We start from the raw sequence: 25570 nt of genomic DNA, 5'->3' as shown, positions 1-25570 counted from the left end.
ACCTACCCCCCAACGTGGTGGTATTAGGAGGTGGAGCCTTTGGGAGGTGATTTAGATCATGAGGGTGAATACCCCGTGAATGGGATTAGTGCTATGAAACAAAAAAATGTTAACTTCTACTGCTGAAAGTCTTACTCAAAGAAAGGATTTATCTTCAAATATATGGTGATGGAAGGAGAACTGACTCTGGGTGGTGAACACACAATGTGATATATAGATGATGTATTACAGAACTGTACACTTGAAACCTATGTAACTTTATTAACCATTGTCACCCCAATAAACTTTAATTAAAAAAAAAAGGATTTATCAAGTCATTGCTAGAAAATGAAAAGAAGAAGACTGATCTTGGGGCATGGAGTGTAAACCACCAGCAGCATGGCTAGGTAAGAAAGACAACATGGCTGTCATCACGGAGTTTTGCAAGCGTTTTTTATACATCGCATTGAGGGGAGAAAGATGTAAGCCATTCTGAAGAGATTTACATTAGCTAGAGACACAGGGAGTGGGAGGAGCTGAAGCAGGGCCAGCTCTGGGATGGGCACAGCAGAAAAGCTCATGTGCAAACAAGAAGCAAAGGCTCCTGGAATTCAAGGGTGCCTGGCTATTCTCTCTTCTTAGATAATCTCAGAAATAGCCACCTGGAAGTTAATTTAATAATTCTAACACTAAGGAGTGTGAGCAGTCTTTTGTTGGTTTTGTGCTGCAGTTGTGAAATGATGAACCCCTTTCTGTCTCTTCCTTCCACCTGTAATTTAATTTAGGACATCTCAGATTTTTCTCCTTGTCAGTGCCCTTTATGAAGGGGATCCCGGAGAGCTCGCTTGTCCCTTAGGCCATGTGAGGACACAACAAGAAGATGCCATCTATGAACCAGAAGGAGAACCCTCACCAGACACCGAATCTGCTGGCAGGCACCTTGATTTTGGACTTCCATCCTCCAAAACAGCAACAAATAAATGTCTGGGGGCGGCAGGATGGCTCAGTTGGTTAGAGCGCCAGCTCTCAACAACAGGGTTTCCGGTTCGATTCCCACATGGGCCAGTGAGCTGCGCCCTCCACAACTAGATCGAAGGACAACGACTTGGAGCTGATGGGCCCTGGAGAAACACACTGTTCCCCAATATTCCCCAATTAAAAAAAAAAAACGCAGTTGGATAATGAATGCGCATCAAAAAGTAATAAAAATAAATGTCTGTTGTGTATAAGCCACACGCAAAGGTATTCTGTTATAGCAGCCTGAACTGACTAAGACAGCTGAACACCTGCTGAAGGCCAGGTGGGGACACTGCAGAGGATGAGCAGACAAGTGCTGCTGGCCGAGTAGTCTGCAGAGGGGATGGACATGGAACCACTGTCATTCTACCCTTGCCCTGGATCTGCCATGACAGCCCCATCCGCTAAACGTGACACCCATGCTCCGTCTGGCTGCCTGCCTGCCCAGAATGTGGCCCGTGCCCCTCTGCAGTCCCGTCACCCACTACCTTGGGGCCCTGCAAGCTATATAGAGCTCCAGGTGCACCAAGCAGGTAGCGCCACCTAGAGGCCAAATGGCGAATGGCCACGGCGGTGGTCGCTGTAACTAACTGGTCAGGAACTCCAGGGATGGAGCCAGGAGAAGAGGCAGTGTGGAGCCTGAGAGCACCCCTATTCTCTTCTCCAGGGACAGAAGCAGGTTCAGATGGGACATCACGGATGTAAATTCCCTGCCGCTATCGAAAGAACTCTCTAACGACTACTCAGAACTGAGCCGATGGCTCAGGAGGACCAAGCATCCTGCTGGAGGCCCTGTAAGCCTCTAATTTTTGCCGCCACCTTTTCTCCGGAATTCCCAGTGGAGAGAGCAGGCATGCAGAGGAACTACCAGGAGCACGGTGAGAGAAGATGCTGCTAGGAGAAACAGAAGATGAGGGAGACACTTTCAGATCGGAAAACTAAGGGGTCAGAAAGTTTCAATCATTTGCCCAAGGTCGTGCCCCAGGTCACAGAGAGGTAAAGTGTAGACCTTGAATCCGCAACCCCTTGATTTACCTCTAGTCAGCCCTGTTGCTTCCAGCAGGATGACAGTGCCCCTCTTGGGTGGTACCTAGTTACCTCCTGCCACTCCTACCCTCATGCTGTGTCCCCTTTTCTGGTTCTATGGTCATCTCATCCTAAACCCACTCCCAGGCTCTGCCTCCCTGCCTGCCAGAACTGCTGGGAATGCAAACCATTAACCTACGAAGCAGGAACAACAGTCTCTAGGTCTTTGAACTTACGGTGGTCAAAAGTTAAAGGTGGTTCACGGTATTGCACCAATCTCCAATGTCCAGCCCTCTCTCTGCCAGGGAGAGCGAGGTCATGATGCCTCATGACTGGAAGAATGAATCAAAAGTCCCCTGCTGGACAGGGATGGACCGTTGAAATCATTATATTTCAACTTCTCACCACATCTGCCCCCAGGACAATTTTTCTTTGCCTTGCTTTGGATCAACCGTGGTCCTGAGGGTTTTCACCTGCTGGGCAGAGGATGCCAGTGTGATGTGATTCCCCTGGAGGCACCGTGGTCTAGACAAGCCACGTCCAACAGCAATTTAAAGTGAGTCGTGTTTAAATATTCTAGTTACCACAACGAAGAAAGTAAAAAGGAACAGGTAAAACTTTTTAAAAGTTTTTTTAATAGAGATGAAATTCACATAAAACTAACTGCTTAAGATGTATAATTCTGTGGCATTGAATAATTGAATATATTTACAGTGTTGTGCAACCACCGCCACTATCAAGTTTCAAAACACTTTCATCACTCCAAGATAAACCCCACTTCCATTGTCAATCACTCCCCAGCCTCCAACCCCCCAGGCCCCGGCCCCTGGCAACCACCAACCTACTTCTGGTCTCTATAGATTTGCTTGTTCGGGGCATTTCATATAAGTGGGATCATACAATATGTGACCTTTCAGTCTGGCTTCTCTCACTCAACATAATGTTTTCAAGGTTCATTCACGTTGTAGCAGGTGTCAGGACTCCATTCCTTTTTATGGCTGAATAATAATATTCCATTGTGCGGATGGGACACATTTTGTTCATTCATCTATTGATGGACATTTGAGTTGTTTCTACCTTTTGGCGATTGTGAATAGTGCTGCTATGTGTATGTGTGAACACATTTTTGTTTGAACACCTGTTTTCAATTCCTTTGGGGTCTAGGCCTAGGGGTGGAATTGCTGAGTTCTATGATAACTCTGTTTAGCTTTTTGATCAAGATAAAATTATTTTGAATAATACATGTATTTAATGCAACATAGCCAAAATATAATCATTTCAATATGTAACCAATAGGAACATTATCACGATCCTTTATTTTTTTCTTACTGAAGTTTTTGAAACCCAGTGTGTATTTTTCTCTCAGAGCACATCTCAGTTTGGACCAGCCATCTTTCAAGCACTTGATGGCTTGTGGTGACCATTCCGGACAGCTCAGCTTTAGCCTCATACCTCTCACTCTGGGGTCATTCTCAAGCTCTGTGGTGCCTGGGCATCACCCCACCACTGCCCACTGGTGTCCAAGTGCAAGATCCCACTGATTTGTGGGCCTCTGTGCTGGGTAAGTGGGTGACACCTGCAGAGTAGGGTCCTCTAATCCCTGCTCTGCCATCTACAGACACACACATCTGCTATAGACTGAATGTATGTGTGCCCCTAAAGTCTGTGTTGAAATCCAACCCCCAATGTGAGGGTATTTGGAGGTGGGGCCTTTGGGAGGTGAATAGGTCATGATGGTGGAGCCCTTGTGAATGGGATTAGTGCCCTTATAAAAGGGACCCCAGAGAGCTTCCTTGTCCCTTCTACTATGTGAGGACACAACAAGAGTGTCCTCACGAGACACCAAACCTGCTGAAGCCTTGATCTTGGACTTCCAGCCTCCAGAACTGTGAGAAACAAATATCTGTTGTTTATGAGCTACCCAGTCTGTGGTACTCTGTTATAGCCACCCAAGTGCACTAAGACTTATCCTAACCAGGGACCCCAGGCTTCTAATTAATAAACTAGGAGTAAGGTAGGGAGAACAGGTGTATGCAGGCCCCTGGGGTTACCTGGCACTGTGTGTGTGTGCACACGATGCCAACCACAGCAGCTCATGATGATGCTATAAAAGCAAGAAACCATGACCATGTGCCTCCAGGAGGAGGTGGGTGCCTCAGGAGTCCTGCAGGAGTTACCTGGCTGCCGAGGCAACCACACACACCCAGGGAGCCATCGTTGGCTTTCAGCTGCCTATGGGCAACCCCGAGTCAGGGGTCATCCACTGGGCTGGTGCAGAGATGGGTCAGAGATGGAGGAGGTTGGCCTGGGCAGGGAAACCCCAGGTCAACAGGGGCCCAGCTGGAGCTTCTGCAGGATTGCTTCTTGGGGAAATGTTCCCGGCTTCTTGGGGTGGACCGAGCCAGGCGTTGGGGACACACCAGGTCTTCCTCTGATTCATTCATCCTGGTGAGGACCCCACAGTGGAGGTGGAGAAAGCAGCCTTTAAATATAGCTCAGCACCGGGGGCCGACCCGGTGGCTCCGGCGGTTGGAGCTCCATGTTCCTAACTCCGAAGGCTGCCGGTTCAACTCCCACATGGGACAGTGGGCTCTCATCCACAAGGTTGCCAGTACAACTCCTCGACTCCCGCAAGGGATGGTGGACTCCGCCCCCTGCAACTAGCAACAGCAACTGGACCTGGAGCTGAGCTGCGCCCTCGACAACTAAGATTGAAAGGACAACAATTTGACTTGGAAAAAGATCTGGAAGTACACACTGTTCCCCAATAAAGTCCTGTTCCCCTTCCCCAATAAAATCTTTAAATATATCAGCACCATCTGATGCTGCAGGGCTGTTGGAAGGAAGCCAGCAGCAGCCCCTGACCTGGCCAGCTTCCCTCCATGTTGTGTTCACACACACACATACCCACCGCCTCTCTGCTTCTCCCCCTTCCCTTGCAGCCTCAAACAGCCCTTGCCGCCAGGCCCAGGCTCAGATGTTTAGGCTTTCTGTAAATGTGAGATATAAAAAGAAAGATGGGGTGGGTACAGGGGTAGGAAATGGCCACTGGCTTGCTAAGAGATGCCACCCCCATGCTGGCCCTAGCATTGCAAACACCCCCTCTCCCCCAGAGAGGAGTGGGCGTGCGCTTGCATGCAGACACTCTGACAAGTTGGCATTTAGAATCAGGCATAAGGAGGCCAGCCAGTTGTTGGGGGAAAGCCAAGTCTGACTTTATAAAGGCCTCTCTCCTTGGCCGAAGCTGGGCCCTTGAAATTGCAAATTGTGCGATGTTCCCCAGCTGAAGAGGGTCAAGCCTGCCCCAAGAAGGTACCTCCCTCCTGGTGGACACCAGGTCTCCTGGATTGGCTTTCCCAGGCACTGAACATGCATTCAGGATAACTATGAATGTAAAAGCATCGTGCTCTGGTCCCTCGGATTGCACCTCCACCTGACCCTCCTTCCAATCCCCCTGCTCCCACACCCAGGTAACTGCAGTGCCCACCTTCTGCCTCAGCCCACCCACCCTCTGGTGCTGGCACTTTCTGCTGTTCCTTCAAGTATGCACTGAGCACCAGCTGTGTGCCAGGCCCAGGAGCTGGGGATGCACAGTGACAGGCACTGTCTGTACCTCATGGGCTCAAGTCAAATAAAGGAGGCAGAGAGCACATCAACAAACCAAATAGAAAAAGCATGGAAATGATGAATTACAACTGGAATGTGTGCCGTGGAGGGGCAGCTCAGAGCACTGCAGAGAGGCCGACCTTTCTAGGAAGGGACGGGGAAGGTGTGCACCAGGCCTGAACGAGGAGGGTTTAGGTAGGAGAAGGCAGAGTGTGTCTCTTGCTTTCCTGCAGGTCTCACATCCAATCTGGCAGAGGCTAACCCGTGTACAGAATGCTGCATGAATGAAAGAAGGCATGCATGAATATGGCAATAGCAGGCTGGCTTCGTAGGCCAGCCAGGCCAGAAATCAAACCCTGGCACCTTTACTTCTTTCCTGAGCAACCTCAGGAAAGCCACTTAACCTCTCTGGGCCTCAGGTTTTCAGTTGTAAATTATCCTAGTCGTGAAAATTATAAATGCACCTGGCACTGTGCAGGGTATGCCTTCACTTCTAGAGCTCCCCTCAGTTATTCTCACTCTGTCTCCAGCTCCCGTCCTCACCCCCCTTCACCCCCACCCCAGAAACTGGGGAGCTTTGTCTTTAAGAGAGAGAAGGTAGGAGCCTCCCCACACTGGCTCACGGCCTGGACCTCACTCCTTGTGCCGCCAAGCCAGCGCTGGGGGCTGCTCCTCCAAAACACACACACACACACACACACACACACACACACACACACACGTCCTGGCCTAAATATATTGCAACCTCAGAGACATTCCACGCCCCACACTCATTTCCGCCTTCCTGCCCTAGTGGGGTGCCAAGAAAAAAAAAATTCCATTGGAGGGGGAGGTAGGGAGAGGAGGGGGAGGGGGCAGAACTGGTGTGATCTGTCTGAGACGTGCCTCACAAGGGTCCTGGTCCTGATGGCGATGCTGAGAAGGCTGAGGATGAGGGGGACACCCCCACACCCTGCACCCTGTTTCTCTCCTCAGTTCAGCAGCTCTGAGTCACCATTCCGGTAGCTTCTGGCCCAGAGCCAGGGCTGGGTGGGACTTGAGGGCGGAGGTGGGTGGGGAGACCTACTTTAGCCTCTGATTTCTCCTCCCAGCCCACAGGGGCCTTGGGTCTCACAGCCCACACCCTGGCCCACACCCAGTTAATCCCGGAATCCTCAAGTCCTCTGGCTCCCAGAGCCACTGCTACTGTCCCTGCCAACCCCTGGGAACCAGGAAGGAAGAAAAGGGCTGCCTGTCTCCACCCAGTGGGGCTCTGCTGATGCCACAGGCACCACTCAGCTCAGCAAGCCCACCCAGCTGGGGAGCTGCCACTCCTCCCTCCAAGCAGAAGAGATTCAGCCCAGACTGGTGGTCCTGCTGGCCCCACTGACCCCTCCCCAAAATGCCAGAAACTGTCCATTTCCACCACCAGACTCAAGCTAAATCTGGGAACACTCACATACAGTGTTAGTTTGCAGCCGGTGTGTGTAGACAAGCAGGACAGTGGAAGGCAGGTGATGAGCCTACCCCCCCCACCCCCCCCCATGTAGCCACAGCTGGGGACATTTTGGGTTGCCATGACTGTAGGTGGAGGCCCTACTGGTACCTAGTGGGTGGGGGCCAGGGATGCTGCAACATCCTCTGATGCACGGGGCAGCCCCCACCACAGGAAATGATCCAGCCCCCAATGTCAATAGTGAGAAACCCTGGCATAGGCCTGGATGCAGATCCAGGCTCTGGCGCTTTTTAGCTGCAAAGACTCTCTATAGCAGAGGCAAACTGTCTAAGCTCACTGTGCTTCAGTCTCCTCTCTGTGAAATGAGGATAATGCCACAATAAATCTGTTGCAAGGACTCCGTGAGTTCATATAAGCGAAGCGTTTAAACCAGGAAGCAACAGCTGTATGATGATGTCATTCTTAAGCCCTCAGGCTCCAAGTCCCACACACCTGAGTTCAAATCTGACACTTACCAGCTAAACTGGGACAAGTGCTGTGGCTGCCTGTCGCAGGGGTGACATACAGCCTCAGTGTATGCTGGGGACACAGGGGTGCTGAGTAAATGCTTGCTGGCTCAGAGGTGCCTGAGCCTGGAAGGGGCATTAGGAGGCCTCAGATCTTCTGATTTCTGGGCACCACAGATGCCATAGCAACAGGACAGGATGGGTTCAGAGGCAACAGGAGTTAGAGGAGGAGGTTTGGGGAAGAATCAGGCTGGCCTAGAGCAGGAGGCATGGGGGCCCGGGGGCGGCCAGGAGGAGGATGGCAGGAACATCTGGCTGAGGGTCTTCCCCTAGTTTTCTAGCACATGTAGAGTGGTGGCAAGGAGGGGAAGTCACCAAGGTCCAAGAGCAGGGGACAGGTACACTCGGGTAATCCAGAACAATCAGAGGGAACTTCACTGCTTCGGAGGGTGGGGTAGAGTTTCCTGGGAACCATGTGTGTGAGTGTGTGTGTGTGTGTAACCGGATAGGCCTCGACTCAGCCCAGGATGCTGAGGTCAAGCCCACCCGCCTGTCTGGTCTGACCAGAAACCCAGGTCCACACGTGGTGGACACTGGCTCCAGCCTTCAGGAACCAGGCTGGCTTTAGTCATAGTGTAACCACTAGGAGGTTGAGCAATAGGTATGCACCCTGTTCCCACGAATGACCAGAGAGTCATGAGAAAGAGGGACAAGCGTATGGAGTAAGGAAGGAGGCAAAGGGGACATGAGGACACCCAGGCTGCATTGGGAGACAGAGATGAGCAGCTGACTGCAAAGTCCCCAAGGGCCCTCCCCTGCATACTCCCTCCTCTGTGGCCTCTGACCCTCCAGCAGGGAAGGGTCCCCCAGCCCAGCCCAGTCCAGAGACCCTGGGATTTCTTAGAGTTCAGCAAAGAGGCTCTCCCCGGAGCCTGCCTGGTCCCCTGTCTGCACAACCCTCACCTCCAACTGGGAAAGGGAAGAACCCCACCCCCAGCTTGAAAGGAAGGCTGGTCCTAGGGCTCCTTCTCACAGCCCGTCTGTGACTGGTTCACCCCTCTTGAAAGGGAATGCTTTGTCCCAAACAACATGACAGCATTTTGAAAATTCCAGTATTTGTTTATAAGGCAGCATCTGTAGGGCTTAGGAGGACAGCTGGGGAATACATGGGACACAGTGCAGCAGACTTGAGTCTGATGGGGAGAGGGTCCCCATCCTCACCTCACGCTGAGTCTCACTGCTTAGCCTCCAGGGACCTGGCAGTGAGTTAACTGCAGGATTGCTTTGGGCTTCCTGGTGGCAAGAAGCCAGGATAAGTTTCCGGAAGGGTGGGCCAAAGCAAGGGAGGAGGTCTCAGGTGGAGGCTAGTTGGCAGTAGGTTGGCCCAGAGCCCAATGAAGCTTGGGTCCCAGCTACTGGGCTGAGGCCCAGGCCCCTCTGGCCTCTAGCATGCCCCAGACTGGGCAGGCAGCCTCCAATGGGCCTCCCCGCCTGCCCTCAGGTCTAAAGGGTGAAACACTGAGCCATTTCCTGTTCCAAACACCAGATAGAGGGCTCCCCAGCAGCCTTTCCAGTCTAGCAATTTGATTTTGCTCAGTAAATAAGGATCACAAAAAAATAAATAAAAACAAAAAACTTTGTCCTTATCAAGGCCCTGGGTGGAGCATGCACAAATTGGCCCCTGGGGATGTTTTCACCTGAGAAAAGGGGAGAAAAGATGGCTGAGTCACCCAGCAAGTCGGTCTGAAAAAGCTAAAGAGGAGGAACCTGGTGGATGAACTTGGTGAGCACTCAGCCGATTTGGGAGGGGAGGGATAAAGGGAGAGGGGGGGCAGGAGAGAGAGAGAGAGAGAGAGAGAGAGAGAGAGAGACTGCCCATTGGTGGCAAAGAGACCTCAGCGCTTATTTGTGAACTGGAGATTACTTACTAGGTATATATAAGCGAGGTCTGCTGGTCTGGACAAAGGTCCCTACCCACCCCTCCTCTTGCCCCCAAATCTAGGAAAGAAAAAAAAACAATGGACTTTGTTTTATTAGAAGTACATTTGTTCTGTGCCTCAATTCCTTCATCTGTAAAATGGGGCTAGTGAAAGTGCCTGCTTTAATTCTGACCCAGGCTTGGAGGAAGGTTAACTAAATGAATACAAGCTCCACACCTGTCATCTCTTCTTAGAAGAGGGCGTGTCATCAGGTCTGTCACTAACCGGATGCTGAGTCTCCAGGGGCCTTTGAAGACTTCCGGAATCTTCTGAGGGCTTCTCAGGGTGGCTCTGTCAACAGAGGGGACTTTGCATGAAGCCTTAATTAACACAGCCGCTAATTCCCCACACTGTCTCCCCAGGGCTCCAAGGAGGAGCAAAGCGTTTCCAAGACTCCTGCTTGGCTCCCTCCAGCCCCTTAGGATCGCCCGGTGCTCCTGTCAGGCCCTTGAGAGAACTTCCCAAACTGAGGGAAAACTGAACCCCAGAACAGCGAGGAAACTCAGGGGGCATGACCCCTGGCTAACCGGGGAGAGCAGCGAGGACAGTGTTGGCAGACATAGCTATGCCTTGCATTCACCTAGGATGCTTGGGTCCTCCAGCCCAGCCCAGTCCAGAGACCCTGGGATTTCTTAGAGTTTAGCATAGAGGCTGTGGGGACAGAGTCCCAGAGAGCAGTTTCCAGGCTCTCGGCCTCACGTGGAAAGGTGGTGGCCTGGGTAGAGATGGCCATCAGCTGTGACTAGTTAGCCATCAGCTGTTACTGGTTAGCTATTAGCCACTGATATAATTGCCGTAGCTACGTTGGTAGGTTGGTTGGCAGAGAAGCAGACGGCAGATTGTGGCTTCTGCTTCCTGTGTCTCCAACCCAGCCGCCATCGATATAGTGGTATGAGCCCCCTATCCATGGCTCCGTTGGTGTTCCTTTTTGGCCTCACGATATCCTGCGTTCTTGTGCGGGGAGCGGGACCAGAGACCCCGCATGACAGAGGCTCTCCCTGGAGTGATGCCCGGTCCCCTGGCTGCACAACCTTCAGCCACGGAGAGGAAAAGAACCAGGCCCTGGCAGGCCAAGGTCTGCTTCTACCTCACCGTTTCCGATCACTTCTGCAAGCACCTGGAACAGAAAAGATGCTGTGTATTGGCTTGTTTCGTCAATCCTCTCATGCCCCTCGTCCCTTGGAGGTGCTCCCTGCAGCTACACCTCCAGGAAAGGGTTAACAGGAAGCGCCTGGCGCCCTGCAACCACAGAAGCCCATTGTTCTCCAGCTGGCCTCCTCCCCCTCATTCAGGAAGACCCTCTGGGGAGCCCCTTCAAAAGGGCTAGGCTAGTGTCTCCAGGCTTAAGGCCAGCCTGTCGGGAGGGCAAGCACAGGAAAAGGAAACTTGTGAGCAAGGGCTGGGGCACAGATGTCACCGCTATGTCTCTGGGGGTTTCCAAGGAAGGGGAGGCTGAGGTGTGCCACCCTTGGGGGAAGGCAGCCCTCCCCCACAGTTCCCATCTGGAAGCCAGAGGGGTCCGATCTAGAGCCTTTAGTTACAACTTAAGCTCCTGCCTCCCTCCACCCAATTCCCCCCCTCTATACCCCCATCCCTCAGCATCTCTGGGTTAGAAAGTTTCACACCCCACCTCTTCTTCCCTTCTCCACCTGATTTCAGATCTTCTCTCTTCCTTGTCCTGTAGGCTTCAGTTTAGAAGACTCCAGGAGGGGGAGTGGCATGTGCTTTGGCAGGGCAGCATGTATTTGGGGGACACAGAGGAGAGCTGCTAACAATTCCCTGGGAGACCCTGGGGGGTGGACAGGGTGAAGGCAAGCAGCTGCCAAACAGATGTGGATGGACAGGCTGAGGAGGAAATTAATTGGTGCCAACTGGGTGGCAAGCAGGGAAGGCAGGAACCCGGGGGGGTGGGGGGGGGCCAAGAGCTGCCTAGATGCAGGAGGGAGAGTGGGGGGTAGACATTAATGCTGAGATGATTTCTTAACTGACAGTTGAGAATGTGCTTGGGGAGGAGCGGGATGTTTGATCTGGGTCCCATGGCCCAGCAGGCTGGAAGGAAGCAAGATTTCTGCTGAGAGGAGCTCCATCCATAAGGGTCAGGAGAGGAGCCAAGCCTGAATGTGCAGGTGGAGGAGCTCAGCTTTCCAGCAAATTCGGGGAGCCCTAAGCTCCCCTTAACACAGAGGTGGGTGGAATTAATAACGCCCTAGGCTGAACTTCCGTAAACAGATATAAAATGCCCTCATAGCAACCCTGAACACATGTGGGGGCCGTCTGTGCTCCCTGGACACACTGGGCACAGGTATATGGACCTGTTCTCCACTGAACACTGTTATGGGGGTCCTGGGCTCGCCTGAGCATAGATGTGGGGGCTCTGGGTTCCCCTGGACACATATGGGGGCGTTTCAGCAGCCTCCACGCCAAGGGCTGGTCGTGTGAGCTTCAAACTCTGGCAATCCCCATTTTCCTTCCGCTTTTTCCGCCTTTTTCCTGATTCCGAGTCGACCTCTATCCCCAGACGCCCGCAGCAGGGCTTCCGCCTCCCTGCCGGCCCCTAAAGCCCCGCCCCTGCACTCGTGGGGCACGCGGAGGGTTACGGGGGCTGCCAAGCGCTGAGGGTCTGGGTGGAATCCGGAAGGGAACGGTTTGGGGGCGACACCGACTACCCTGGGAGTTCTGGCAGAGTGGGGGCGGGGTTAATTTGAATGACCCGCCCTTCCTGTGACTGACACTCACTACGTTCCACCCCGAGCGCCCCTCCTGAGACTTAAATTTCCTGGCGGAGATCAAGTTCCCGCCCTGCGGAGCTGGCAGCTAGGCCAAGGCCAGCGTCTTCCCTCCTCCGGCGGGCACCTTGCCCAGGCTCCTGGAACCGGGTAAACCGGTCTGGGTGCTACTCCTGGGGTGGTCCCGACCTGTGGCCCGGCCCTCTCCAAGCTCAGCCGAGGCTCACCTAGGACTGGGACGCCTGTCCCTTGGGCCCCCGCACAGTGGAGAAGGGGAGGGACTCTCAGAATGGAGGAAATGACTAGAGCTGTCCCCTACTTGGCTGTTGGCAGGGTGAGCTTCTCTGGGCCTCAGTTTCCCGGAATGTAAAAAATGGACGTTAGAAGGACCTATCTTAAAAGGAAGTTGCAAAGAAATCATTCACAAAAAGCAAGTAGCAAGCACCTGGTAGACTCGTCTCTGTCCTTTTGGAGGCCACAAGCTAGAAGAGGAGACAAATTCAGAAACATGTAAAATTGCAGTTGTGATAAATATTACAAATAAAGTAGCTCTTGATCTGAGTGTCAATAAATGTAGGAATCTTGGACCAAAGTATGGGTGGAGAGGGAACACTTCCCTGATGATTTGCCCTTAAGCTGAGCTGACTCAAGTAGGTGAATAGGGAGGGAAAAGCACTCTTGGAGAGCTTACATACAAAGGCACCTGTGGCTGGGAGATTGCGGAAGTATGAAGAACAAAAAGCAGGTCAGTGGCGAGAGGGTGATGCAAGACTAGGCCAGAGATTGGCTGGGCCCAGGTCCTGCAGGACAGTCTTAGGGTTGTTGTCCCTCTTTCAGAAGCAGAATTTTCCTAACTCTGGGACAGTGGGCAAAGTGATTCAATGTTATTTAAATAACAAGGAATGCATTTCTCAGTCTCTCCCTTTTCAGTTTTCAGTCCAAGCTAGTCTGACTTAAGGATATATGAGTAGTCTTCCTCCTTTGGCAACACTGTGTCTTTAACCTTGCTAATCTTCCTTTGTAACTAAGAAAGCTGTCTGGAACCTCACACTTGGCTACTGTTTCAGCAGGATCTTATGACAGTATATCATTTTCATGGTAACTTTTATGAACTGTTTCCTTCTAAGTATAGTGAGTGCTTAAACAGTAGGTTAAGTTTTAAAAATTAGATTAATAATAATACAGTTGTTATGCAGATCTGATAAAAATTCTGACCCTCAACTGTGTGAAGTTTGGGAAATTCTATTCTAAGAGCCATGGGAAGCCATCAATTAAATGAGATAATAAATATTAAGCACTTAGCACCTGCTTACCCCAGACAACCTCATTCACTCATTCAGACCTGGGCTGAGCATTCATTCAAGGAATTGACATTTGAATGGGGGCACAAATGCTAAATAGAATATAAATATACCCTTTCAGCTAGTGAGCAGTACTCTAAGGAAGGCTAAGTTGAGTGGTGAGTGGGATGCTATTTTAGATCAGATAGCCAAAGAAGGGCCTCCCCAAGGAGGTGGCATTTCTGGGAAAAGAGCATTGCCAGCAGAAGGAATAGCAAGTGCAAAAATCCAGTTTGTGTTTTATAAGATCAGTGCAACTGCTGTGTAGAATAGATTGTGGGGGTCAAGGGCAGGGAGGAAACTGCTGCTCTAATCCAGATAAGAGGTGATGGAGGAAAGGGAAAAGCTTGGAGTGAGATGGTAGGTCAAGTCAATAGCCCCTGTGACTGGATGGAGTGTGAGAGAAGAAGAAAAAGGGATTCAAAGAGGATTCCTCAATTGGAAGGCTGGCAGGAAACAGCAAGAATTCTCTTTGGGTCCTGTTTGGCTTGAAATACCTTAGACCCCAAGGAGACTGGGATGGAGAACCAAATTGGAGAGTTAGCACAGAGATGGCATTTAGAGCCCTAAATCTGAATGAGGCCGCCAGGTGCAACTGTACAGAGAGAGGCCCAGGGCCTGAGGCAGGGGTCACTGGTAAGGTGAGAGGAAACTATGAGTGTAGGACCTAAAGGAGAAAAAAAAATCAACTGTCAAACTGTTACCATTTGGCCAAACTCTAGAGCTGGTAGGGGAGGCAGACCCTTGTTCACATTGAACTACTGGAGGGGTGGGAGTGGGGGGCTGTTTTTCTATCTCTCTGGACTTAGCACAGCATCTGCATGCATATGTATATATATGTGTGTGTGTATATATATATACACACACACATACACACACACACACACACACACACACACATAAATTGTAGTGCTGTATGTGCTTTTAAATGGCCAGCACTGTTGTCATTTTACATGTACTATCTTGTTTAATCTTCACAATGAACCTAAGAGGTAGGGACTATTATATTCCAAAATTTATAGCCAGGAAACAGGCCCAGAGAGGTGAAGTAACTTGCTAAAAATTGCACAGGAATCTGGCTATCTAGCTCAGGAATCTGTGCTCCTTTAACTCATAACTTCTGCACTGGCCTTTGCCACCCAGGGTCATGATTCTGAGTTATCTCAGTTGCCAGAGCATGTAGATCTGTCAGGCTTCGGCCTTTAACCTCTAAGGGGAGGGGTAGGGGAGGGGGGAAGGGGAGCAGGAGCCATGGATAGGCCACATTCTACCAGACCAGTCCCATTGGATGGGTATGTAGGTTGTTTCAAATCTGTGCCAACATTGTCATGAACACCCTTCTGGAACCTCCTGCTGATTCCCTGGTGAATCGGCTGAACACAGGATATGTGACATCTTTAGTTTTCACAGCTATTGTCCAATCGATTACCCCCCAGAGGGCCTGTCCCAATAACCGAGGGCTATATAATGGCCTGAAAACTCCAGGCCCCGTCAGTGTCGGTTGTTGTGACAAGTTTTCGATTTTGCCTATTCTGATGGGTGAAAAGGGGTCTCGGGGAAGGGTATATCTTAAGGGCATGTCTGTAGGGGGTTGCTGGTCGGTCTCTCACCGTGTCATCTCCAGGCCTTAGCTCCGGTGGCCGCCACCGGAACTTCCAGGCGGGGGCGGGGGTCGGCCAAGTAGCTTCCCGCGGAAGGAAGGGCCCCACGGTTCCTGCGACAGGATGCGCAGTGAGGCCCCCTCGCCAGCCGCCGGGGACTTCCCTGGGCCAGGCCAAGTTTGCGGGGGAGTTGCTCCCACGCGAGCTCATTGAGCTACCGCTAAGAGAGTGGGGTTGCAGTCCCCCTACGTCTCACTGGGGAGTTCTGGGTAAGGTCCCCGAGTGGGTGGTGCTAAGTCTCTCATGTTTCCCGGTAAGGAATCAGGCGGCTGTGGAGGCAAGCTGTGCTAGATTCCCCCGGAGGACCCAGAGGGAGGGAGGAAGGCGGGGGGTGGGGTGAACTGGGCAGGAGGGAGCTGGGGGCGGGCGTCCTGGGGCGGGCCCGCCCCTCCTCCTTTCACCCTCCGGCCCAGGGATCAGGTCCCCGGGGGCGGAGGAGGCGCGCAGTGGCGGAGCCAGCGGTCTGGGGGCCGGGCGGGCGCTTTCCCGGAGTCACTCGCTCCCTCACTTCCCACACCTGCGGCTCCTTTGTCCTCCTAACAGTCCCTCTCTTGGGTCTATATTGGGTAAAGTATGAGGATTCTCTCCCCTGGAGTGGCTAACCTGGAGCTGGGGTGGGGGCCAAAGCAAAAAAGGGCTCCCACGGGCATTTCTAAACCTAGTCTCCTCGTGGGAACATGTTTGAAAGCCCACTCCATAGATGAGGAAACTGAGCCTGGGAGCTTACCTCCCAGTCTCAGCCACACAATTACACCGCCAGAGATTGGAACAGGGCGTAAAAGGAGCTCCAAAGCTCACCTTCTCTGGGGGCCATGAGACCTCCGCCAAAGCGAATTCAGTGCGATCCTTCAAGTCTCCCAAGGAGGCGTGGCTCCTCAACTACGCTTGGGGCACTGTCCCCAGCAGAATCCCCCACCAAACGTCTGCATTGGGAAGCTCTCTTCCTCGCTAGACTTGTAGGGGAATCGCTAAGGAATCCGCAAGTGTGGGGGGCTTCAGGAGGCGGAGAACCCTGGCGCCCAGCGTGTAAATGCTCCGGCTGAGAGAACGGAGCCCAGCCCCCTCCCGCCCACTCTGCCCATGTGAGAGCCAGTCAGACCGGTTTGTGAGGCCCCTGCAAGTCGCCGCCAGCTTCTGACCCCTTAACCCTGCCCCTCCCCCACTACGGAAGAAAACAAGACAGCAGACTTTTTATTCAGATGGTCTTTATTTTCCTATCTGGCGTCTCTAGCAAAAGTCCAGATAGACGGAGTTAAACAGAATCCACCAGAGTAAATAAACAGTCCCTTAGAACGTCCTGGCTATAATCTACCCCTCCCCAAATTGGCCCAGTCTCACCAGCAACTGGCCCCAGCTCAGCCTTACAGCGCTTTGCAATCCCCTCCCCCCAGTTTTGTGATTCAGACCAAGATTGTGGTTTGTGTCCGTGTGTCTGAGGGAGGGTCACGCTGGAGACTGAACATCATCCTGTCCTCGAACACACCAAATTAAAACAATTTTAACCTGAAATCAGATCAGCTCCCCCCGCCCCAAAAGAAGGCGCAGGGGCGCAGGATGTGAGGGCGAAGTGACTCAGGCCGCCCTCCTCCCATTCCCCACCGCGGTCCACACCCCAGGCCCTCCTCCCAGGCCCCACACCCACGCAAGGCAACAGGAAACTACCCACGACTGCCCCATGACGCAACGATGATCGCTTGCATAAGTATGTCACCGGAGGGGGACGACTGCCTGGAATGCTGAGTTGGGAACGTGAACATCAACTATAGAAAAACCTTGAAAGGGCGGCACAGCCCCAGTAAAAAATAAAGTCCGACCCTGAGGAGTTGCAAGAATGAAGCCTCCCTCTCCCAGTCCCAGAAGGAGACGGAAAGGCCACGTCCCTGTCGGTTAAGACAGCACCTATGGGCGCGGCAGGTCTCGGCAGAAGGCGCCCGCGCCCCCGGCTCAGGCACCTCGGCGCCGCCGCGCCACACGGGTGGCGACGGCTCCCCGGCGGCAGAGTCCCTCTCCCGGCCTTTCAGCAGCCTGGGCGGCGGCTCTTCTCCACCGTTTCCGCGGGCGCTCCCGCGGGGGTAGCCTGACCTCGGGTCTGCGAATTCTCGCTGACGGTTCGGCCGGGGCACTGGGCTCCGGCAGCGCCGCTTGGGGCCCCTCAAAAGGCCACCACAGCCCGCACGAGCACGTTTAGCATATTGTCCGCCGGACGACAGGCCGGCTTCCCCTCACACGCGGGTGGTGACACCGTCGGGGAGGCGGCGGGGCTGCAGTTCAGAAGGCCTGAGAAGCGCCTCTGTAAGACACGCGCCAGGTTGGGGAAGGCGCCCTCCGCTTGCGCGGGAGGGGGCTGCAGGCGATCGGGGACCTCCGAAGACGCCCCTTCCTCCGCTTCCTCTTCTAGACGGGCTTTCTTGCTCGGAACCAGTCCGGCGTCCCCGCCGTCGCTCAGGCTGCTGCTCCGCCGCTTGCGGCTGACTTTGGCAGGATGCGGGGCACAGCGGGCAGGAGTTTCCTCGGCTCTTGGCGCCTCCTGCGTGTCCATGGGCTCCGAGCAGGGCTGCTCACCGTCGGGGGACGCTGCCTCGGCTGCGGCTTGAGCTTCCCGTAGCGGGTGCAGGCGAGGATCTGGGGAGCGGGCGGGCAGCGAGGGCACCTCGGTCTGCTCGTGGGCTTCCACTTTGGCGGAGAGGTAGAGCTCCCGGGCGCTCCGCATGACCAGCGACAGCTGCAGACTTCGGTGCAGCCGCAGGCCCCCGCGCTGCATGCGCGAATGGTACATCTTCCACACCGACAGGGTCATGATGCGTTGCGCTTCCTTCTGCACCTCCATGGCGACTCGACGGCGAGGGCGGCGGGGACTCTCAGTACAAGGAACAGGTGCACTACAGCCTACGCGCTCACGCACGCCTCTCCCTGCACACCAACCTACGCCGCCGTAACGCTGCTAGGACGCTAAACCCGGGGACCCGCTACCCGGACCCTTTTGTACTCGGAGTAACGTCACGGAGACGCCCCGCCCAATCAGAGCGCGGCATCCGGGCTTTCCACAGCGCCGGGGCCAGAGACGCCTTAAAGCCACAGGGTGGAAAATACCCGGCGGAGGAAAGGAACGAGAACCCTGAAAAGGAGGGAGCGTTGCCCAGTTCACAAGGAGCTCTTGGGGTGGTCTACTTTCTCAGCCCCCACCCCAATGCGCCCGCGTGCAGGCCCAAGGGAGGAAATCCCACCCACTTACTAGAGTTCGCAGGCCCCAGTAGGTCATAGGTGGCCAGTTTCCCTTAGCACCCGGCAAGACATAGGTTCCAGACATACATCCCCGTGGGCACAGTTCCAGGCGTCTCAGTGTTTTTTGAATCAATAACGATGCCAACGCTTATTAAGCGGTTACTACGTGCCAGAAGCTGTTAAAGGTTTTCCTTTCATAAATATCTCATTGATACCCTCCACTCCGCTGAGGGTAGTTATACCTGATTTCTTCACGTGGGGAAACCGAGGCAGAGTGACTCGTCCAATGTTTGCTAAACGAATAAATGGGCTATTGCGGTGAAAGGGAGCCACTGGGGCCTTCAGCTCATTCTCTAGAGTCCGCCAGGCCTCTTCACTCCCTTTCTCCGTAGGTGATAAGGAAGTGGACAGCGATGGCTGACTCCAGGGGCAAAGCTGCCCTTTCCACGGACGGCGGACGCCTGTAGACATGAACGCAGCCTGGGCTGCCATCTCTACACTCCGCACACTGATCATTCCCCGTTTCCTTCGGCACAAGCTCCACGGGTGGGCTTGGCGCTCGCAAGGCGGAGAACCCGGCCGCACGAAAGTCCGGGTGAACACGCGGCTGCCTCCCCGCAAAACGACGCGGCCGTGCTCCGCCTCTGCAACCCAGGAGGCGGGGCTGAAAACTGAGCAAAGCAGAGATAGAGCAGATAGAAAACATAGGCTTCACCCTCCACTACGAGCTATCGTTCCGAGAAATCCTATTTCAAGTTCCTCCAAAAAAAATGCGAAATTGTTTGCATGGCTCCATGTAGTAGTGGCGCGGACCCTTTAAGCGGAGGCTCCGCCTACCGGGCTGGCGCGCAGAAACTTCCCGCCACTGGGTCAGCGCGACGTCCTGGACTAAATTCGGAAGTAATGACGTAGGACAGGCGCGCGAGCGGCTTCCGGCTGCCCCTATAAGGACAGGGGCCGGGATCTCGGTACTGGTAGTAGAGGACTTCTTCCGGGAGTGCGTGGGTGGGGTCTGGGCCTCCAGTCACAACCCTTCCCTCTCCCGGCAGCTAGAGCAGGCAAGAGTCCCCGGCTTCCGGACCGGCTTCCAGCGGGGTAGGCAGGGAGGGAGAGGAAGGTTCCGCTTTCTTCCAGGGAGGCCTGGGAGGCGTGACGCCCCTCCAGGTATGCCCAGCAACCTGCGGGTAGGGGCGACCTCAGGGCTCCTACTGACGCCATCTCCCAGAGACCCTACATAAAGACCTTGCCAGCACTAGGGTGAGACAGGTTCATCCCTGTCCCCACACGGAGACCCCACAGTTATTTCTCCCTACAAGACCCTCTCCCCGGTATTCCTGCTCCTCCCAAAACTGATTCTCGTATGCATCCTTGGAGAACGCTCAGGTCCCTCCCTCCGCACATGGATACTCAATTATTCCCCTTTAAAAGACTTCTCCAAAAACTGTCCCCTTTCAGCGATCCTTCCTGCCATATCCAGCGACGACCTGCTGAGAACGTCCCCATTCCGTCCGCGGAGGCTCCAGAACATCCCCAGCTCAGGGGCTGAGATCCCACACAGCGACTCTGACATACACGGGGGCGACCCTCCGAGGACTTTTCCAGACCTCCCGCCCATCCTCCAGAGGGAGTGCAGGACCTCACTGAGGCGATAGCTTCTCCGTATCCCCCAAAAAAGTGCTTTCCCGAAGACCCCACACAGGACGCCCGTGTGACAGAGACCCTATGAATCCCTCCCAGACATTCCTGGCCCCTCCCCAGATGGAGACCCCATGCACAGAGGACTCCCCTGGAGGCAGTCCTCAGAGCCACCATCACATCCGCTCCCGCGACCCCCAGGCTCGCACCCAGTAAGACCCCACCCCCAGAAGCATCTCCGGGACTCCTACTAACCACCACGCCGTCCCAAGTCAACCTCGAGGCGCCCCTCCTTCGCAGGAAAAAGGGAGAGTCCAGCAGAACTCCCACAGAATGCCCGCGCCTCACCCCGCCCCGTGGGAAGGTAAGGACGACCACCTCTCCTCCCCCACCCCATTCGAAACCTGCCATTCTCGACCCCTGGGCTGGGAAGATCTCCCAGGATAGGATTCGGGTGCAGACTCAGGGAGTCCGTTAAGAGGATCTACGAATCGAACGAGCCCAGTCACAATCTCGTTTGATTTCAGGGAGGCTGTTATTATTTACATTGCCCAGAAGGAAAATAGGTTGAGCAGCAACAATTCGAGGGGCTGTGGCTCGAATCCAGATATTCCGAGATCGGACCCAAACCCCAACGGACAGAACTAGAGCACTGCTGAGGGCGGTGAAGTACGGAGACGCGAAGGGGCGGGGCGTGCGTACAGGAAGCCATATTTGCCCACAACCATGATGGCCACAGAGAGGGCGGAAGTTCTGCACTTCCGGCCTCCGAGGCCTCTCTTTCTCCACTGGCGGTCTTTCTCGATGGTGTCATGGGTCACGTGACGGGGGCGGGGGTGGCGGCGCGGTCTGCCCCGCTGGGAGGGAACCAGCTAGCAAGGCCGAGAGGGGAGGGGGCTCGGCCTCCAGCCGTGGGTGGACTGACATGTCTCTCGAAGACCCGTTTTTTGTAGTCCGAGGGTGAGTGACAGAGATGGGGGAGGGCAGAGGGTGCTCGGGCCCCAGCCAGCCAGTGCCCGGGTACCCGCCGCAGCGTGCCTGGCGGTTCCGGCTCGGCTGTCGGGGTGCGCGAGTTAGGATCGTCCAGTGGCTGAGTGGGAGGGTTACGTAGAGGGATGTGTGTGTGGGGGTCCCCTTAACCCACTCGTTTGGGGGTGCAGCCGCTGGAGGCCCGCCTGCCCTCAGACACCCGCTGTGCCCCTGCCTGCAGCGAGGTGCAGAAGGCGGTGAACACTGCCCGCGGGCTGTACCAGCGCTGGTGCGAACTCCTGCAGGAGGGCGCCGCGGTCGGACGCGAGGAGTTGGACTGGACGACCAATGAGCTGCGGAATGGCCTGCGCAGCATTGAGTGGGACCTCGAGGACCTGGAGGAGACTATCGATATCCTCGCGGGTTGAAGGGCGGCCTGGGAGAGCCCATTGCGGTGGCAGGGGGAGCTGGGAGGCTGGACACCAGGGAAGGGTTGAGGGCTTTGAGTCAGAGGAGAGGGTTGTGTCTGGCATTGGCCTTGACTTTTGACTCCCGGCCTACGTATAGTGGAAGCCAACCCAGGCAAGTTCAAGCTCCCAACTGGGGACCTGCAGGAGAGGAAGGTGTTCGTGGAGCGGATGCGGGAGGCAGTCCAGGTGAGACGAGGTTCCGAAGGAGTGAGGATGGAGAGGTGAGGGAGTCTTTACTTTCTGATGCTGTCCTTACCCCCAGGAAATGAAGGACCATATGGTCAGTCCCGCAGCCATAGCCTTCATGGAGAGGAATAACAGAGAGGTAAGACATCCAGAGCCCACATCCTCACCCGGTTTTTTAGGGTGACCCTCCCCTTTGAATGCAAGCCTGACCTCTGTGTCTGTGTGTGTGTTTGCCTGTCTCCTGGAAACGAGTGTACATCTGTACCTTATGTGTCAGTACCCATCCTTTCTGTGTGTTCTCCTGGCAGTCTACCTGCCTGCTTTCAGTGTGCACACTTGACTTTCACTGTGTGTATACTCCCTTCAGTCTTCTTCTGGGAGTCTTTACTGGTTTCCCAGAGTAGGTGGTTGATGTCTGTGTACCTGATGTCTGTTTTTTGCTCTCTGTATTACTGTTTCCAGCACATGTTTCCAGCCTACCTTTTTTTCTCTGGTATGCACCTGACCCATCTGAGCATGTGAACTTGGCTTCTCAAGTGTTTCCTGTCTGCCTTGTGCACACCATTTCCCTCTGTGGGTGTGCTTACCTGTGTGTGCACCTGCTTATGCCTTTTGTGGGCACACTCCCTACTGCCTCTCTGTACACCTTTCCCCTCTGTGTTGTGTGTCCATTCTTTGAATGCTGTGAAACAACCAGTCTCTCCCCATCCCGTCATGGGGCCTGGGAGGGTGGGAGTGCTGAGGCCCTCACCAGCTTGGAGTCCTGTAGCAGTGCCTAGAGGATTAGAGCCCAAATTCATAAATGCACTTGGTTAATTAATTCATTTCCTCATTCCAACCTCAGGAAACAGGGATTATAGAGCTTCCCATTTTACAGATGGAGAAACTGATACACAGGGAAGTCAAGTGATGTGGCCTTGGGGTTACCTTGCTAGTAAGTGGTGAGTCTGGGGAACCCAGGCCATCCCACTTCAGAGACTCCCTTACTGACTGACCATTGCCTAGATTTGCCACAAACCTGTGTCTGGCTCCGTGGTGATTGGGCGTCTCTGCCTGAACTTGTGGTCTGTGCCCCTGCCAGATGCTGACAGGCAAGCCAGCTGCCCAGAAGTCATCCAGTGACCTGCTGGATGCCAGTGTGGTCTCGGCCACCTCTCGCTACATTGAGGAGCAGCAGGCCACACAGCAGGTTTGTCTGGGTAGTCAAGGCCATGGTCTGGAGGAGCCTGCAGACAGCTCAGGGCTCCCTGCCAACAGCAGTTCCTTGCCTCCAAACTGCAGCTGATCATGGACCAACAGGACCAACAGCTGGAAATGGTGTCTGGCAGCATCCGGGTTCTAAAACACATGTCCGGCCGCGTTGGGGAGGAGCTGGATGAGCAGGGCATGTGAGGCCAGCACCCCTGGGGTGGGATGGAAGCCTGAGGCTGGCTGCACAGGGGAACCCTTTGGGGACTGACGCCATCCTGGTCTTGGCAGCATGCTGGATGCCTTTGCTCATGAGATGGACCACACCCAGTCCCGGATGGATGGGGTCCTCAGGAAGATGGCAAAAGTATCCCACATGACGAGTGGTGAGTCCCCTGGGGGAGGCGATTCGGGGAGTGGGTGGCGTGGGGTGTGGGTGGTGCCACCGCCTCCCCCATGACTTCTGACCCTCTCACCCCCAGACCGCCGACAGTGGTGTGCCATTGTGGTGCTGCTGGGGGTGCTTCTCCTGGTTCTCATCCTGCTCTTCTCTCTCTGACCCCGGCCCTCCCCAGGGGGCTGATCCCTCGTGCTGGGGGAACTGGCAGGGCCCTGCCCTCTGGGAGGAGGGGGTCATGCCTGGGGAGCTGTCCCAAGACTCTCATCCAGAGCCAGTGGCACCCTCAGGGCTATGGGCCAGATCCCTCGCCACTGGTCTTGTCTCAAGTGCGCTTAAGGGGTAGTGGAGGTAGGGGGCCCTCAGACACACCCTGCCCCATTTCTATTTCCAGTGCCCCAAAGCCATTTATTTGCCCCTGTGCCTTCATGTGCCAACTTGGAAATAAAATCCCAGCCTTTTTTATACATATTTGTATCATATGGTGTGGTTGATTCGAAACTTGTGGGTACCCCGAGTGGGAACTCGAATTCTAACCCCCGTGTTTGCACTCACTATGGCTAAGGGGTGTGTGTGTGTGCGCGCACACACATGTGTACACTGTTAGTGATTTCATTGGTTAATATTGGGTGCAGAAAAGACTTCCGGTTTATTTATTGGTTTTCATGACTGATAAATTTATTACCATTGAAAATTCCAAACGCCAATTCTTGAGTTTTTGAAGTTCAGCCTACTTACCTTCTGCCTGTTGTGCCCAAGGTAGGTAACTTCTGGAGCCATGGAGCTCAGTGGTCACCTGAGGGGCTTCTAAGTAAGGCAGGATTCCACTGTACACCTGGTCCCTCATTCCCTCTGTGATGCATCACTCTTAACAAGCAGCATTTGTAAATCTAAGGGCTTTGCCATAGAGCCTTCCTCAGTACGAAATGATTCCTGTAAGCCAAGTAAACTTGCGCAGTGAACCTTAGATTATCATCCGAAATGTTTGGGAACCATGCATCTCATTCACTCATGTACACGTTGTCAAGTGCTGTGTCATGAGGATGTCATTGCATTACATCGGTATGTCAAAAAATCGCAAAAAGGGACCAAATACATAGATTCTTCATGTGAAACCATGAAAGCTATGGTGTTGGGTTCTCTTGATCCATTCTACACTTAGTTCTAAGCTTTCCTGGGGTTAAAAGATGTTTCTGGGAGTTGGATGGGGCAGTCACCCTGGATTTTTGTTGGCAATGCTATTGGCCCTCAAAACCCCTACTTTCTTGCCTCTGAAGCTGGACTTCAGGACTCCAAGGGGCTGGTCTTACTTACTGAAACATACCCGTCACCGTGTACATTGCAGTACAGTTGACCCATGAACACAGGTTTGAATTGTGCTGGTCCATTTATACATGTATTTATTTCTAATACTGTAAATGTACTTTTATGATTTTTATTAATTTTTTTAAAAAATTTTAAGTGTTTCCCAGGACCCATCAACTCCAAGTCAAGTTGTTTCAATCTAGTTGTGGAGGGCCCAGCTCACAGTGGCCCATGTGGGGCTCAAACCGGCAACCTTGTTAAGAACACCGTGTTCTAACCAACTGAGCTAACTGGCTGCCCCAATTTTAATTTTCTTTCCTCTAGTTTATTGTAAGAATATAGTATGATATATATATATATATACACACACACCATACAAAATGTGTTCATCAATTATCAGTAAGGTTCCCAGTCAACAGTAGGCTATTTAGTAGTTTTGGGGGAGTCAAAAGCTGTGTGGATTTTCAACTGCACGAATAAGCTGTGTTGTTCAAGGGTCATGTCATCTTCCCCACGGACGCCTGGCACTCCCCTAGCCATCATGGGGTGAAGCACCTGGCCTGGGGGGAGATGCAGCCTCCGTGTCCACCTGCAGCAAAGGTCTTCTATTTGCTTGACTGGGATCCCTGACAGAAATAACCTTCCTGAGCTGCTTGGAACAGCCCTGAATCAATGGGGCCCTGAGGCACAGCCATGTCTTCTCACTCATAGAACCTTTTGTCCTTTTCTAGTCTCAGGACTGAGTTATTTGTGGCTGAGTTTACACTTGCCATCTCACCTTTGTGTTCCTCCTAATCTATGGGCAAGCTGGCTCAGGATGGGGTTCAGGATGTGTGGCTGGGGCGGGTGTCAGACCACAAGACAGTGTCAGGCAGCCCATCTGACGGAGCTGCTACCCTTCTAGCTTTGGAGGGGCTCCCAGG

General features: G+C 53.8%; 2 protein-coding genes and 1 long non-coding RNA gene across 5 annotated transcripts; 1 reads left to right on the top strand and 2 right to left on the bottom strand.

Annotated features, from left to right (window-relative positions):
• Window positions 1–9583: 9583 nt before the first annotated feature.
• LOC109454950 (uncharacterized) lies at window positions 9584–16057 on the bottom strand. 2 transcript variants are annotated; one of them, XR_016019015.1, is made up of 3 exons: window positions 15225–16057; window positions 11179–12756; window positions 9584–10665 (listed from the first exon to the last, which is right to left on the bottom strand). It is a non-coding gene; the product is annotated as an uncharacterized LOC109454950 (long non-coding RNA). The 2 variants fall into 2 exon arrangements; XR_012498083.2 differs by having other exon boundaries at window positions 12720–12756.
• A 406-nt stretch (window positions 16058–16463) lies between these two features.
• IER2 (immediate early response 2) lies at window positions 16464–19296 on the bottom strand. Its single transcript, XM_019746237.3, has one exon. The coding sequence runs from the start codon at window positions 18100–18102 to the stop codon at window positions 17428–17430; it is 675 nt and encodes a 224-aa protein (XP_019601796.2). The 5' UTR covers window positions 18103–19296; the 3' UTR covers window positions 16464–17427.
• A 1651-nt stretch (window positions 19297–20947) lies between these two features.
• STX10 (syntaxin 10) lies at window positions 20948–23811 on the top strand. Of its 2 annotated transcripts, none has more exons than XM_019746235.3 (8): window positions 20948–21092; window positions 21343–21512; window positions 21663–21757; window positions 21834–21896; window positions 22839–22946; window positions 23039–23141; window positions 23237–23331; window positions 23428–23811. In XM_019746235.3, the coding sequence occupies exons 1-7, from the start codon at window positions 21058–21060 to the stop codon at window positions 23323–23325; spliced, it is 663 nt and encodes a 220-aa protein (XP_019601794.1). In that variant the 5' UTR covers window positions 20948–21057; the 3' UTR covers window positions 23326–23331; window positions 23428–23811. The 2 variants fall into 2 exon arrangements, with proteins under 2 accessions (XP_019601794.1, XP_019601793.1); XM_019746234.3 differs by having other exon boundaries at window positions 23039–23145.
• Window positions 23812–25570: the final 1759 nt, after the last annotated feature.

Source organism: Rhinolophus sinicus, chromosome 15 (assembly GCF_057876585.1).
Source record: "Rhinolophus sinicus isolate RSI-liver-muscle chromosome 15, RSI-T2T, whole genome shotgun sequence".
In the NCBI taxonomy this organism is placed as follows: Eukaryota; Metazoa; Chordata; class Mammalia; order Chiroptera; family Rhinolophidae; genus Rhinolophus; species Rhinolophus sinicus.
The sequence above is the reverse complement of the archived record's forward strand: the minus strand, read 5'-3'. Positions and strand labels throughout refer to the sequence as shown.